Genomic DNA, 15,954 nt, shown 5'->3' on the forward strand with positions numbered 1-15,954 from the left:
ATAGATTTTGAAAATTACTTCAATAAAGGTGAAAATTTAAAATTTCAAAATGAAAATGTTTTCTTCATCATTCTTTTTGTCGCATAAAAATGATTAAAATAATAATCGCCGATTGTAATTAACGACGCGTACGTCGTGGCGTAAATTCATAATTCGCCAATGTTTTAATATAAATCAAAATTTTAACTTATTTTTCTTATAAATATCAATACCAACTGTAATCTATTATGATCCAAAGTAAATAAAATTCAGCAAACGCAAAACAAGAAAACAAAAGGAAAAAATGAATTTTGGCAATCTAAAATAAATTTTCACTGGAAATTTTTTTTTATTTCCCTCAATCCTTAAAAAAAAAGTTTATTTTCTTTTTTTTTTGTTTTCAATTTTCTTCATGGCTGAATAAATATTTGCCCGTTTATAAAACGACAATTTAAATGTTTATCTTATTTGAAAACTTTTTTTTTTCAAAATTTTATTCAGTTTTATATGATTTTTGCTGTCATTATACACTGTTAAGCGTTTACGCGAAGCGTATACGATTCTATGATAAATTTTACAATAGAATTTTTAAATTAAAATCACTGTGAATATTTTATAAAAGAGTTTTTTTTTTAAATTCATATTCTTTAGTAGCATAAAAATATTATCTAAGTCTTAAATTTTATGTAAAGACGCGTACTTTAGAAATTAAAACCGAACAGAAATTTAAATCCTTTGAAGAATTATGTAATACATGTGAATATTTAGAATTATACATGCAATATGGTGGCTTGTGTAAATGTCGGTCCAAAACAAGCTAATATTAATTTGTTTTCGTTTTATGAAAATTTTGTACAGCTACTTACATATCTGCTTTTAAAATAAGATTTTTTATTTGCAATCATTTTATTATTTTAAAAGAAAAAATTTATATTAACCCCTTAAGTACTAATATAATTTTTTTTACAGGAACCCACTTCTTCAGAAACACTAGATGGTATTAAAATTTAACGATAAAAAATCAATGATGAAATTAAAAATAATGGTTCATCGTGTCCATTTTGTTTTTTAAAAGCGTAAAAGGTTAATAAATTAAAATTTCTTGAATTTTGGTAAAATGAAAATGAAGTTAGAAACAAAAAGTAAAAAACGGACTAGTTCAATTACAAGTGATTTTTTTTAAATGCATATGTAATGTCAAACTATGCATACTCTGATGAACCATCATACATGTACCTGCCCTTTAAGTTCAAAGCAAAATTAGAAAGAATAAAATATGTAAAGCTTCATAAAGAATTAATTATAAAAGTTCTTAATTTACTTATTATTCTGTACACACACACCTAAAATGTTTAACTTTTAATGTAAAACATTTAATTTATACATACTTATGTTAAAATCGACCTGAACTAAAGTTATGACCAATTTATTAGCATATTACTAAAATCTAATGAGTTAGAATATAAAATAGAATATGAGATTTTAACACTTGTTTTTTGGATATCGAGTTGAAAAGGAAACCTTTTTTTTTTAAAGGAATGTTTTATTAAACGCTAAACAATCATTTACTTAAAAAATATTACCTAGATATACTTTAGAAAATTTGCTTAATATATATTTATGTACAAAACGTGACGAATGAATGGATATACAGTACTTTTTAAAATTATTTAAATGATCACAATTAAATGATATTTCAGCACAATTAAATGTACTAAGTGCAAATTGCTAATTAGTTTCCACTGAAAACTACAAACAACTTGCTTGATTTCTACAAAACAACGAATGCTACGGATTACTATAAAATTTAGACTAAAATAAGGAAACTTAAGTATAATTAAAAATTTAATAATTTGCGAAAAATTTGCATACTTTACAAATAAAACATTTTTCTTTTTAGTTGACTACAGTTGAAATTAGGCTGCATTCATAAAATATTTGTAAGAGTTTTCTGGTTACGGTATTATTTGGCAATTAACACAAATTATAGATGATGTTTCCCTTAACATAGCTTAAAAAGTTTTGATTGTCTTGTCATAATAATAGATTTTCGGTTTAATCAAGCTTTAAGCGCATTGAGAGCAGTGTTATCAAATTATTTGGCTGTAGTATTCATTTAAGGTTTAAGTAAAATTTTTCAATTTTTTATATTTGTAATACCTAATTTTGTAGTCAAATTCTTGATATTGCGATAGAGAATCAATACTTTTAATAAGGACCACAACTGTAACAATGGGAATTCGACTATGCTTTGTTATCCTTTTTTATTTATTCATTCATACATATTAAAATTCCCAATTTTTATTATTATTATTGTCTGTTAAAAAGAGGACAGACAGGTGGGAAGCTTAAATCTCACTTTTTTTTCATCATCTATGTACATATATGCAAATCAAAAAGCCTCCATTAAATCTCATTTCTCATTCTCTTAAATTTTTTACTAATTCATATGCAGTAGCATATAAAAATAAATCAGAAAACAAAAAAAAAAAATTGAAAAACAGGTTAAAAATCTAAAAATATTTTTTATCCTTTTTTAATCCTTACGTCTATTCTCATTCCATAAAAGTAACACCAAATTTTTGTTTTATGTAAATTCTTTTAAAAATGAATTGTACAGATTTATGCATCCTTTTTCTTTCACTATTTTCTTTGTAAAATTTCCTATATAATATATTATTTAAATTTTACTATGTATTTTGCTTTAATATATAATGTAAAAGTAGTATAGTATTTTGACTGGTATCCTCAAATTATAATAATAAGAAATAATATCAATAATGAGAAAGAAGATACTTTAAATATTAGATCCTTTTATAAATTATACATAGAATAAAAATTTATATAAATAAAATGATCAGATTTTGGGCGCCTTTTCAACACAAAAGATTAAATAATAACAAAACAAAAAAATTAAAATAATTTTCTTTCATAAATTTTATCTTACATTTAGGGATGTGTCGGAAAAATTGTGAACATTGAAATGGTACAGGAATGCATTATTATGATTAATTGGAAAATATGGCGGAATTCTTACCAAAACAAAAATGCCGACAATCATATCTGAAGCTAAATTCACATTATAATTCATACTATTTTCCAATAACCGTTTAAGGAAATGAAAACTACTAGTGAAGAAAAAATTATTAATAACCAAATACTTTGATTAGCATATTCATTAATTCGATTTAAGAGATGATTTTCCAACTTTCGCTGTACAATTTGTAATTAGTATGTAACTTGCGAATTCCACAATATAATTTGTCATTTAAAGATAGTATATCAATCGTCCAACTAATTCAAACTTTCAAAAATCGCTTGCTTCTTATACGAACAACAGTGGCTGGCACGTCACAGTAAGCATCGTCACTGAATCAATTCGGTATGGTATTAAAAATAATTTTATTTCACAATAATTACTTTTTACTTTTGATTTTATTATATATTTTTGATCCTAAATCCTAAAGCTATTTTAAAGGAAACCTCTTTTGATTTTTTTTTTCATTATTTTAATAATGATAAAATCATTATCAACAACATTATGTGTGTTATTATTAAGATAAACATCGGTAGCTATAATTATGAGTAATTGCTAGTAGTTAAATTACATTCATCTTTATTGTTGTAAAAATAAATTTTTGGTATGGGGTGTAGATTTTCAAATAAATTTTTAAAGTTATTATTATTTTACTCGTATATGTATATGTACATAAATTATAATGAAATATAATGAAGCTAAAAATACTAAAGGATAAATTTTAAAATAAAAGGATTAAAGGAATTATTATGTAATTAGTATGTTAAACAAAAGAAACAATCGAAAATAAATGCCTCTTTTTATGTTAAATACGACACCAATTATTTACAATTTCAATGTAATTAACAACAATGCTGATTTTAATGTCCAATTTAATTTATTTTTAAGTTCAATGTTGTTTTTTGTAATATTGTGATGCTCTTCGAATCATATTTGAAGGTGATATTTATGATATTAAATTGACCTATTTAAATATTTTTTATTTAAGGTTACATCAATGTATATGTAACGTATAGATAATACTTTTGTTAAATTGTTAATAAAATAGGATATACTCTATTGCATCATATTTATTGGAAAATTAAAGTAATATATTCAAGTACAAGTAGGAACATTAAAATAATTGGTTATACAGCAAATTTTTTCGAAAAACTTTTTTAAATTTATCGAAAAATTTTATTTCATTTAAATTTATCGAAGAAATTTTTATAAAGCAGACGAAATCAGGGCAAAATAAGCAAACATTGTATTTAATTTGATATAAACTTACGGTTCAAATGATGTGTTTTCCTAAAAGTTTGTAGTATGTAGGATTTTTAAGGATGTATTACGTTTATACAAGCTATAATATGACTGATTATGTAGTAATAAAAGGATCTGCATGTATATATAGATCGTATTTGAAATTCATTCGCTAAAATTTTTGGACATTATGTGTTTATTCAAATCCCTCATTCATCTGTAAGTTTTTTCATTTTTGTATTCCTTTAAAAAAAAATTCGTAGCAAAAATAAAAATTTACGCCCAATATATTCCCCTCCTTCTCGTCCCTCCAATTTGAACTATAGCTGTGTAGGGTTATAAAATTGCAAGCTTTTATAATAATTTTCAATTTCAAAACTGATTTTAGCATTTTAAATGTACAATTCGTTTTTTTAAATTCAATTCGTTGAAATTTGTACATAGTTTTGATCTAAGATGTTAAATTATCCGTAAATCTACAAAGATCCCGCCAATATCAAAACATTTATATAACACAAAATACAAAACATTATACATTTTTCTAGTTACGTAATTCTTTAAAATGTCATTAAACTTTTACTGTTTTAATTCTGTTACATAATAATATTAAATCCATCAAATCGAATATGAAAATTAAAAGGAATACAAAAAAAATAGCAAAATTTTTACCGTTCTTAATTTTCTTCCCGCTTTTATATAGGTACTCTGTATTTTTACTGTGTGAGTGTATGCATACATAGAAAGTATCAGAAAAGGACTATAATTTTTAACGTGTATAAAAATGTTATTCATTCTTATTTTATGATTACATTATTATTTTTGAATGTATCTACATAAAAAATGATTCGGATCCATCCATCTGTTATGGTGTAAAATGTCTAGGAAAAAGAAAGAAAAAATTTTATATTTCTCCTATAATTTTATTTCATTTTTATGGTTATTATTTCGAAAATTTAAAACAACAATAAAGCTAATGGCATTTATGACGACAATATGGCGGTTATGTATTTTTTCAGTTAGTATATAACTACATTATTATGAATGTAAATATTAAAGCAATATTTTGTTACCTCAAATTACTTATAAATGTACCTACACTTGGAATATATTATATATTACGGGCACATTTATTGTGTTGTGCTTATTAGAATCCTATAGTTCAATAGATCTTTATAATATATTATGCTTATGTAAAACATGCACATACCTCTACGTATTTTGTACATATTACAGCAAAATATTGAGCTTTAAGAGTTTGTTAACCTATTTAACATAGAGAAGTTTCAATATTTTGTGATAAAAATTATTTTTTTTACTTTTTATTTTTATGTGTTACATGTACGTATATTTGGATTTTTATGTTATGTACGTATAATATGTATACATACTTAATAAAAAACATACTTTTAACAGTTGATATAATTTTCGCTTTCGCTATTTTTTGTCTCTTTTTGTTATAGCACACTTTGATTATAAAACAGTTTTAACAGCGAATAAAAATTTTGATAGGATCACTCAATAAAAATTTATTTTCTTATATTTTCTAATATAAAAATGTACGCACTTAATAATGATATATTGCCATCTACATATAGTTACATACAATGTAATATGAACATATGAACACATAATATTTATAGATTGTACCTATGATAAAATAATATTGACAAGAGCATCTCATTTAGGTATTAGCACATGGATGTTCTACTCCATTTGAATTAGAGAAAATAAACATAAAAAAAAAATAATTGTAAAAAACTGTGATTTTAATTATTACAACATGTTTGTACTGACAAAAGTATTGTTTTCATCCTAAAAGTATGCAATATTATTCATATTAAAGTAAAAATTCATTTCTACATGCGTACATGCTATTTTTTATTAAAATACACTTTAATAAAATAATTTTAATTAATAATAAAATAAACAAACGTACTATAAGCTTAAACGTACATTTAAGCTTATTTTCAAAGTTTAGTTTTTAATAAAACCGTTGATTTTTTTTTTAAATTCTTTAAAAGCTTATGTACACAAATTAAATACAGAGCTTTTCAAGTTCTATAAGTTTAAAAACAATATTTTAAATACAATTATCAAGTATGATCAAGTAATATTATTTTCGTTGTAGAATAAAACTTAAAATATTTCTAAATCAAATACTTTAAAATTAAGTTAGTGTTAGTCACAGGGTCGGATCAGGCCTTTATTTTGCCCGTAGTTAAAATTTTGTTGCTAGTTACATGAGTACATTTTTTCTAATTTTCAATAATTTTTGATTTTATTCGCTTTTTTTTATGTTAGTATAGGGTAAATTCAAAATTTAGAAAAATGAATTATAGTTGTCATCTGACTTAATATATTTAATTCAAGATTACAATGTGTTGTAATCTTGATTTAAATATTTTCAAACAAAGAAGAAGTGCCTTGAAAAATTTAAAGCAAAGAAGGCACTCTTGAAACGTCAGCGAATTGTTTTTGATTTATTGTTAAATATTTTAATACTTAATTGAATGCTGTTAAGTTTACCTGACTTGCATTCAGAGTCAAATTTGTTTGAATACCTACATAATTAGAAATTTTAGATTATACCCCGTAATTTTAATATTATCTGAATTTTTATTAAGAAATTTATTGTATGTACATATCCATGGACATATACATTATACGTATATATTTATAGCAGAACACTAAATAAATATTTCGCATATTCAGCACTTTTATAATATGTATCTTTAACAATGGAGCTATAGGTATTATCCACTATATATGTATGTACATATGTATTTATATGAAATACGTTAATATAATAAAAAAAAATAAAGTGTAACTGTTATTCTCTTTTTATCGTTGTTTTTTCATTATTATCATTTCCCATTAATGGAGAACCTACTTTAATATTTTGAATTATCAGAATGGGGAATGTAAAATTCTTCCACTTTTAATTTTTATTTTCTATATATATATTTTTTTTTTATAATTTTGCACATAACCTACACACTTAACACTTTATGAATTTCTTTATTCTTTTTTTATTTTATAAGTGCATCTACAATCGCCTATATATGTATGTATTTTTAAAAGTAAGTTTTGTAGTATAAGAATAGATTATGGATACGTGTGTATATTTGATTTTATTTGATTTATACAAATATTCATACATGTCAATACATTTCATATAAAAAAGGACAATCCAAAATAGACATTCATGTGATTTTGCAAAAAAAAATCTTTAATTCAAAAATATTTCGTATATTAATTTATTGAAAATAAATCCCTGTAATCAAACACTTCAGGCAATTCTAGAGTATGCAGTAATTTCGTATGTTTTTGTCGTTTTGCTTTTATATACATACATATTACATTACAAACTAATGAAAAAAATTAATTATTTTAGTTAATTGAAATATTTTTATATCCTCATTTGGTCACAAAACGTTACACTTAGTAGAATAGATTAATGTCGTGAATGTCAAATGAACCATTGTCTGAATAACAAAAATATAAAAGAGAAATATGTAGTAAAACACTAATTTTCAAGTGTTTTACACATTGCACAATATGCTAGCTAAGCTTAGTAATATGCATTATAAAACTCATAATTATAAAACTGTAAAATTACAATAAAAAATTCTATTCTTCAAAGGTTTTTGATTAATCATAAGACTTAAGTCTGCAAGGCACTTTTAATGACTATCTTTAATTGCATTCACTAAATGGATTGGCCCACTAACTAGATTTGCATATATAGAAAAAGCTCATGCTATTAAAAACAAAATATAAAAATAAATTTTCAACTGATAACAAGCCTGCCACTTATTTTATATATTAAGTCTCCTGGCACACCTATATGCTTCCTTTTAAAATGCGAATGATATGAAGTGAAATGATATGAAAATGAAAAAAATTAAAAAAAAAATTAAAAATTGTTTGAAGCTTTTTCTCATTGTCTTTGCAGGTTTTAATTTTTTTTATTGTTTTTATTATTCTTATTTTTTTAAATAAAGATAACAAAGGAAAAAAAAAAACAAAATTGCAAAGAAAAAATATCGAATGAATCGTTAAAATTTTTCAAAAGCATTTCACAAGTTATTAAATAGGTCAGGCACTTAGTGCATACTACAGGAACATTTACACAAGTATTTTTACAACACAGATTCATATATACATACATGCATTACATACAAAATATAGTATTCATATATATATATTAATGAAGTTTTAATGTGTGTATCAATATAGAGGGGGAGACTTGACAATAACGATGTGACTGACATAGCATAGGTCTTATTACGTGATAACTAAAAAACAGAATTTTAAATTGAGTCCCATAATAAGGTTGTTATAAATTTTAATAAAACGTGAGGGATTTGGAGTTCATATAGCATTATTATTTTTATATAAGCTTTTAAAAGTATATTTGCTTGTAATATTTTTTGTTTCTGTTTTAAACACATTTTTTTTTGTCTTGCTAATTAGTAATTAACTACAGATTCATTCGATTACAAAAACTCAATGATAATATTTTTGATACTTTATTTTAATATATTGAGTTCTCAAATATACCAAATAAATTCACTTGAAAAATCATAATAGTTTGATTATATTGGAGTATGTAATTGAACAGGTTTGTTTGATTTTCGACTCAATCATAATAAATTAATAAATTCTCTCTTTTTGTAACTTAAGACTTAAAACTATAAATATAAATACATATGTAGTTTTAAGTCTCGTAAGAAATTCTAGAAAAAAAATTCCAACTTTCGAATTTATTGTTAAAAAATAAATTTTTTACTTTTGTTCAAAATTTATGAAACTTAGTCTGCAACACGTTTAACAGGACGTTCTCATATTTCTATATTCTATAGTAAACAAAACTGAGATATTAGTAAATAAAATTGAGTTTTAAATATTGTGATTTTAAAAATAGTGTGGTTTCCTTAGGTTATGCTACTAGTACTAGATTTTGTAATTATTAACCTTTTTGTTATGTTATGAATATTTCTTGTAAAATGTTTCAAAAAGAAACCAGAAACGTTATTCTTGAAACGCTGATATATTTTCTAATTTGTTTTTACATTTAATTTCAGTGTTATCTTTGGATTATTTTGATGGGTAATATTTAAACAAAAAATGTCTTATATCTTCAATTAAAAGCTGGTTGAAAAATGTAAATTCAAATTTATGAATTTTTGTAAAAATGTTACTTTAAAAGAAATAATGTAGCCTAGCGAGGTATCAGTATATAGATCAGATTATTTTCATCTTCCTCAGAAAGACCAGGTGGAGCTGGAGTATCGGTTTGTGAAATTAATTGTCGAAGTTCATAAAAATTTAAACGGTATTATTTAAGTAACATTTTAAATACTAACTTAAATAGATATTTAAAATATAATTTTGCAGTTCCAATATTAATAATAATTTAAATAATGAAGAAAGTAAAAAAGATTACTTATACAAAAGAAAGAAAAAGCATAAAAAAAGAACGAGTTTACATTATAAAAAATATATGCATAATATCCATATGTATATATATATTTGCAATTATATCTTCAAACCTTACAATTATGTATACAATGAAAACTATTTTGTAATTATATATACGGACTTAAAAGAACAAGGAATAGAGGCAGCAATGCGAGCAACATTTTAATGTTGTTGCTCTCGAAATTGACTAATATAATCCGACTTCCATCACATTTTAAATTTATTTTTAACTACATCTAAAAAAATTTTTTTGTACATCTCAACCTTTTTACCAGTAAGCAAAACAAAAACATGTTTTATAAATTTTAGCGCATAGAACTCGCAAAATGATTGGTACAGTGGAGAATCTTATATCCGCCATCTAAATATCACATGACTCTGATGCTTTTCTGATGATCTTTGCATTTGTGTTTTCTGAAATCTCGTCTTCGAGAAATGGGACTTCCCTTCCATTGACATATTGAATGTCTACAAATAAGAAAAAAATTGTTTTTAATATATTATTACGTTTAATATCATTTACAAATCTTAGGGTAGTTGTCGAAAGTAAAATAGTGTGTTTTATTTAATTAATAGTTCCTCCGACCACCCGCTTTTCCATATCGGGTATCCCATACTTATGTCATGCAACTCAAAGAGTTTATTTTAAATATTTCAAAAACTAATAAAGGTGTAAATATAAAATTTTGTATACATGTGTCCAATTATATTCTACACATGCTCTAAAAATTATAATGAGATAGTTGCACCTGTTCGGGTGGCTGCCATACAACTCCTAAAGAAAATTTTTTATATTCACAAAAATAACAAAGTTAGATTCATGCAACTTGGCAGTCATGTGTCCAATTATAGGTTAGACATATTTCTGAAGTTTTGGTGGAATTGCTTGACAGACTCGAGTAGCGCCCATACAAGTCCAAAAGCTTATTTTAAATATTTGGAAAAATAATAAAGTCAGATTCATGAAACTTGGCAGTTGTATACAATTATTTATCAGATAAATTTGTGAAGTTTTAGTGGAATTGCTTCACAGATTCGGGTTCTCCGTGAAGTTTGAGATATATCTGTGAACTTTCTATAAAATGGTTTCGCAGGTACGAGTAATTGTTATACAATAACGAAAGGTGTAGGGTATAATTCAATCGGTTTTTACCGACTGAAACGTTTTTACTTGTTAAAATATAAAATATATATAATTGAAATTTTCTACTGAAGGTATACTATATACTGTTCGATACTTTCTTCCAAAATTCTTAGTTTTGCTAAAATACTTACAAATTCAAAAATGCTTTAAAATTATTTAAATAAAGTCTATGTGTGATATTAACTTTAATATTATAAAACGAAAGGGCTTAAAATAAACTTAATGCTATGTTAACAATCTTTAATAAAGAAATTATAACCAAGTTTATGTTCTTATACTCGTATGTAATATAATATGTAGTTAAATGTTAATGATAAAAGATATAATGAAATTTCAACAAACAATGCACCAGAAATGAACAAAAAATAACTTATCTATGAGATTTCATAAAACCAAATTCAACAATTAAATAAATAGAGCTAATAACAAAACCTAAATGGCTAGAAAATTTTTTGTAACTTAGATTCTCTTTGCCCACAACCTTATCAATATAATAAAAAAAATATTTTAAAATAATTTTAAATGCGTTCAAAATTTTATGTTTCAATTCAACCAAAGAATTAGCATCCTGGAGGTGTAGGAGTAGTTGGTGTTGTTGGTGTTGTCGGCGTTGTTGGCGTTGGTTCTGGCGTTGTTGGCGTTGGTTCTGGCGTTGCCGGCGTTGTTGGAGGACAATCTGGAGTTGGCTCAGGCGTTGTTGGTGCAGTTGGTTCGGGAGTTGTCGGTGTTGGTGGTTCAGGAGTTGTTGGCGTAGTTGGTTCGGGGGTTGCTGGCGGACACACTGGAGTTGTTGGTGTGGTTGGTTCGGGTGTAGTTGGTGTTGTTGGTTCGGGAGTTGGTGTTGTTGGTTCGGGAGTTGGTGATGTGGGCTCGGGTGTTGTTGGCGGACACACTGGAGTTGTTGGTTCCGGCGTAGTTGGTGTAGTTGGTTCGGGTGTAGTTGGCGGTGTTGGTTCGGGTGTAGTTGGTGTTGTTGGTTCGGGAGTTGGTGTTGTGGGCTCGGGTGTTGTTGGCGGACACACTGGAGTTGTTGGTTCGGGTGTAGTTGGTGTTGTTGGTTCGGGAGTTGGTGTTGTTGGTTCGGGAGTTGGTGTTGTTGGTTCGGGAGTTGGTGTTGTGGGCTCGGGTGTTGTTGGCGGACACACTGGGGTTGTTGGTTCCGGTGTAGTTGGTGTGGTAGGTTCTGGTGTAGTTGGCGGTGTTGGTTCGGGGGTAGTTGGTGTTGTTGGTTCAGGAGTTGGTGTTGTCGGCTCGGGTGTGGTTGGCGGACACACTGGAGTTGTTGGTTCTGGTGTAGTTGGTGTGGTTGGTTCTGGAGTTGTTGGTTCGGGTGTAGTTGGTGGTGTTGGTTCGGGTGTAGTTGGTGTTGTTGGTTCGGGAGTTGGTGTTGTGGGCTCGGGTGTTGTTGGCGGACACACTGGAGTTGTTGGTTCCGGTGTAGTTGGTGTGGTTGGTTCTGGAGTTGTTGGTTCGGGTGTAGTTGGCGGTGTTGGTTCGGGTGTAGTTGGTGTTGTTGGTTCGGGAGTTGGTGTTGTTGGTTCGGGAGTTGGTGTTGTGGGCTCGGGTGTTGTTGGCGGACACACTGGAGTTGTTGGTTCCGGTGTGGTTGGTTCTGGAGTTGTTGGTTCGGGAGTTGGTGTTGTTGGTTCAGGAGTTGGTGTTGTCGGCTCGGGTGTGGTTGGCGGACACACTGGAGTTGTTGGTTCCGGTGTAGTGGGTGTGGTTGGTTCAGGAGTTGTTGGTTCGGGTGTAGTTGGTTCGGGGGTTGGTGTTGTGGGCTCGGGTGTGGTTGGCGGACACACTGGAGTTGTTGGTTCCGGTGTAGTTGGTGTGGTTGGTTCTGGAGTAGTTGGTGGTGTTGGCTCGGGGGTAGTTGGAGTTGTTGGTTCAGGAGTTGGTGTTGTGGGCTCGGGTGTGGTTGGCGGACACACTGGAGTTGTTGGTTCCGGTGTAGTTGGTGTGGTTGGTTCTGGAGTTGTTGGTTCGGGTGTAGTTGGCGGTGTTGGTTCGGGTGTAGTTGGTGTTGTTGGTTCGGGGGTAGGTGTTGTAGGCTCGGGTGTTGTTGGCGGACACACTGGAGTTGTTGGTTCCGGTGTAGTTGGTGTGGTTGGCTCTGGAGTTGTTGGTTCGGGTGTAGTTGGCGGTGTCGGTTCGGGTGTAGTTGGTGTTGTTGGTTCGGGAGTTGGTGTTGTGGGCTCGGGTGTTGTTGGCGGACACACTGGAGTTGTTGGTTCCGGTGTAGTTGGTGTGGTTGGTTCGGGTGTAGTTGGTGTTGTTGGTTCGGGAGTTGGTGTTGTTGGTTCCGGTGTAGTTGGTGTGGTTGGTTCGGGCGTAGTTGGTGTTGTTGGTTCAGGAGTTGGTGTTGTCGGCTCGGGTGTGGTTGGCGGACACACTGGAGTTGTTGGTTCCGGTGTAGTTGGTTCTGGAGTTGTTGGTTCTGGTGTAGTTGGCGGTGTTGGTTCGGGGGTAGTTGGTGTTGTTGGTTCAGGAGTTGGTGTTGTCGGCTCGGGTGTTGTTGGCGGACACACTGGAGTTGTTGGTTCTGGTGTAGTTGGTGTGGTTGGTTCTGGAGTTGTTGGTTCGGGTGTAGTTGGTGTTGTTGGTTCGGGAGTTGGTGTTGTGGGCTCGGGGGTTGTTGGCGGACACACTGGAGTTGTTGGTTGCGGTGTAGTTGGTGTGGTTGGTTCTGGAGTTGTTGGTTCGGGTGTAGTTGGCGGTGTTGGTTCGGGGGTAGTTGGTGTTGTTGGTTCAGGAGTTGGTGTTGTCGGCTCGGGTGTTGTTGGCGGACATACTGGAGTTGTTGGTTCCGGTGTAGTTGGTGTCGTTGGTTCTGGAGTTGTTGGCTCGGGTGTAGTTGGGGGTGTCGGTTCGGGTGTAGTTGGTGTTGTTGGTTCGGGAGTTGGTGTGGTTGGTTCAGGTGTTGCTGGTTCGGGTGTAGTTGGTGTTGTTGGCTCAGGAGTTGTTGGTTCGGGTGTAGTTGGTGTGGTTGGTTCAGGAGTTGTTGGTTCGGGTGTAGTTGGTGTTGTTGGCTCAGGAGTTGTTGGTTCGGGTGTAGTTGGTGTGGTTGGTTCAGGAGTTGTTGGTTCGGGTGTGGTTGGTTCAGGAGTTGTTGGTGTGGTTGGTTCAGGAGTTGTTGGTGTGGTTGGTTCAGGAGTTGTTGGTGTAGCTGGTTCGGGCGTTGTTGGTGTGGTTGGCTCTGGCGTTGTTGGTTCGGGTGTGGTTGGTTCAGGAGTTGTTGGCGTTGCTGGTGTAGCTGGTTCGGGCGTTGCCGGCGTTGTTGGTGTGGTTGGCTCTGGCGTTGTTGGTTCGGGTGTAGTTGGTGTGGTTGGCTCCGGAGTTGATGGTTCAGGGGTAGCTGGCGTTGTTGGCGGGCATTGTGGAGTTGTTGGTGTGGCTGGTTCAGGAGTTGTTGGTGTTGTGGGTTCGGGCGTAGTTGGTGTTGTTGGTGTAGTTGGTTCAGGCGTTGTTGGCGGACATGCCGGCGTTGCTGGTGTGGTTGGCTCGGGAGTTGTTGGTGTTGTTGGTGTAGTTGGTTCAGGCGTTGTTGGCGGACATGCCGGCGTTGCTGGTGTGGTTGGCTCAGGAGTTGTTGGTTCGGGTGTGGTTGGTGGGGTTGGTTCAGGAGTTGTTGGTGTTGTTGGCGGACACTCTGGAGTTGTTGGTGTTGTTGGTTCGGGAGTTGCTGGCTCAACTGGTGGTGGTGGGCAAGGTAAAACACATGGTGGCTTATTAGTTATGGCACTTTCAATTTTTCTTAGTTCGTAAATTTGTTGCCACACTAAAGCTTTTAAATCCAAATCATTACAGCATGGTGGTGTTATTACCGGTGGAACAGGTTGCGGTGAACAAGGAATTGGTGTAATTTGTTTTTTATATCTTGTTATGTCTAGCGGTCCAGATAGACAGGTTGTCAAAATGGATAACAAAAATAATAATATCGTTATTTTCATGTTGTATATTTTTGATATACAAACTTAAACTAATGTTTTAATAGTTTAATATTGAATTTATATAAAAATTAAGACAAAAATTATAATGAATATTACGTGTAATAATTTAACATTACTGAATGTCAATATATGTAGTTGTTTTCTTTTCATGTGCACATTATTTCAGTGTCAATTTCATGGTTACAGAAATATTTCATAAAAATTCAAAATAAAAATTTGTCAGAACTGTTCAAATTCTTATGTTTTGCTGATTGGGTAAATAATTTTTAAGAAATTAATAGTTAAATTGTAAACTTATTACGTATAAACATTCTGACACTTGTTTAAAAGAAATCAAAATAAATTTGTTAAAAATAAACACACAAAAAAAAAAGATTTTATACATTATTTTAGTCGCCGGTTGTAATATCTTAATTTTGAATTTACTTATAACCACTTAAACCCGTATGTGTTTAATATACATGTACACACAATATATACATATGCACATCAATATTTATTTTTATTCAATAATTTAACTATATTATCTTGCAACTAATTTTTAAAAACCTTAGAGCTAAATTAATAGCAAATTTTGGTTTCGAATCTATTTTGTTCAAATTTCTATTGTTTTCAAATCTCTACTTTTGTTTTCAAATCTCTATTTTTGAAAAAAAAAATTTAAACAAAATATATTTAAAAAAAATATAATTAGAAATGTAATTAAGAGATCTCAATGGTAGTCAGAACAATTAAAAAATATGCATATGATTTATTTTCGTATCTTTTTACATACTTAACGTAGTCCGTAAAGCAATGTAAGTCAGCATTTTTTAAGCTACAAATTTTTTAATTGAAATGCTAAATATGCGTTTTCTTTGCATTTTTTGTTATACTAATAATTATCTGTATAATTTTTTTTTTATAAATGAAAGTATAAAATCAAACTTAGATAACAGTTTTCTTTTCTAAAATCTATAGATAATGAAAGAAAATGATATTGTGTAAGTAAGAGTTTTAGTTTTTACGGTAAAAACCATATCATAAACATATTTTGCTTTAATTTATTTTTCATATAATTTCAATCATATAATTGATTAAAATTCGTTTTTTTTTTGAAATTTTTTTTTTGTTCTTGA

The 15,954-nt window shown here is 29.9% G+C and overlaps 1 protein-coding gene across 1 annotated transcript; it reads right to left on the bottom strand.

Moving 5' to 3' along the window:
* Nucleotides 1–11,350: 11,350 nt before the first annotated feature.
* LOC129613607 (mucin-2-like) lies at nt 11,351–14,836 on the bottom strand. Its single transcript, XM_055527738.1, has one exon. The coding sequence runs from the start codon at nt 14,834–14,836 to the stop codon at nt 11,447–11,449; it is 3,390 nt and encodes a 1,129-aa protein (XP_055383713.1). The 3' UTR covers nt 11,351–11,446.
* Between the last annotated feature and the right edge of the window lie 1,118 nt (nt 14,837–15,954).

The sequence above is a fragment of the Condylostylus longicornis genome, unplaced genomic scaffold (assembly GCF_029603195.1).
Source record: "Condylostylus longicornis isolate FDR11 unplaced genomic scaffold, ASM2960319v2 ptg000084l, whole genome shotgun sequence".
NCBI classification, from domain to species: Eukaryota; Metazoa; Arthropoda; class Insecta; order Diptera; family Dolichopodidae; genus Condylostylus; species Condylostylus longicornis.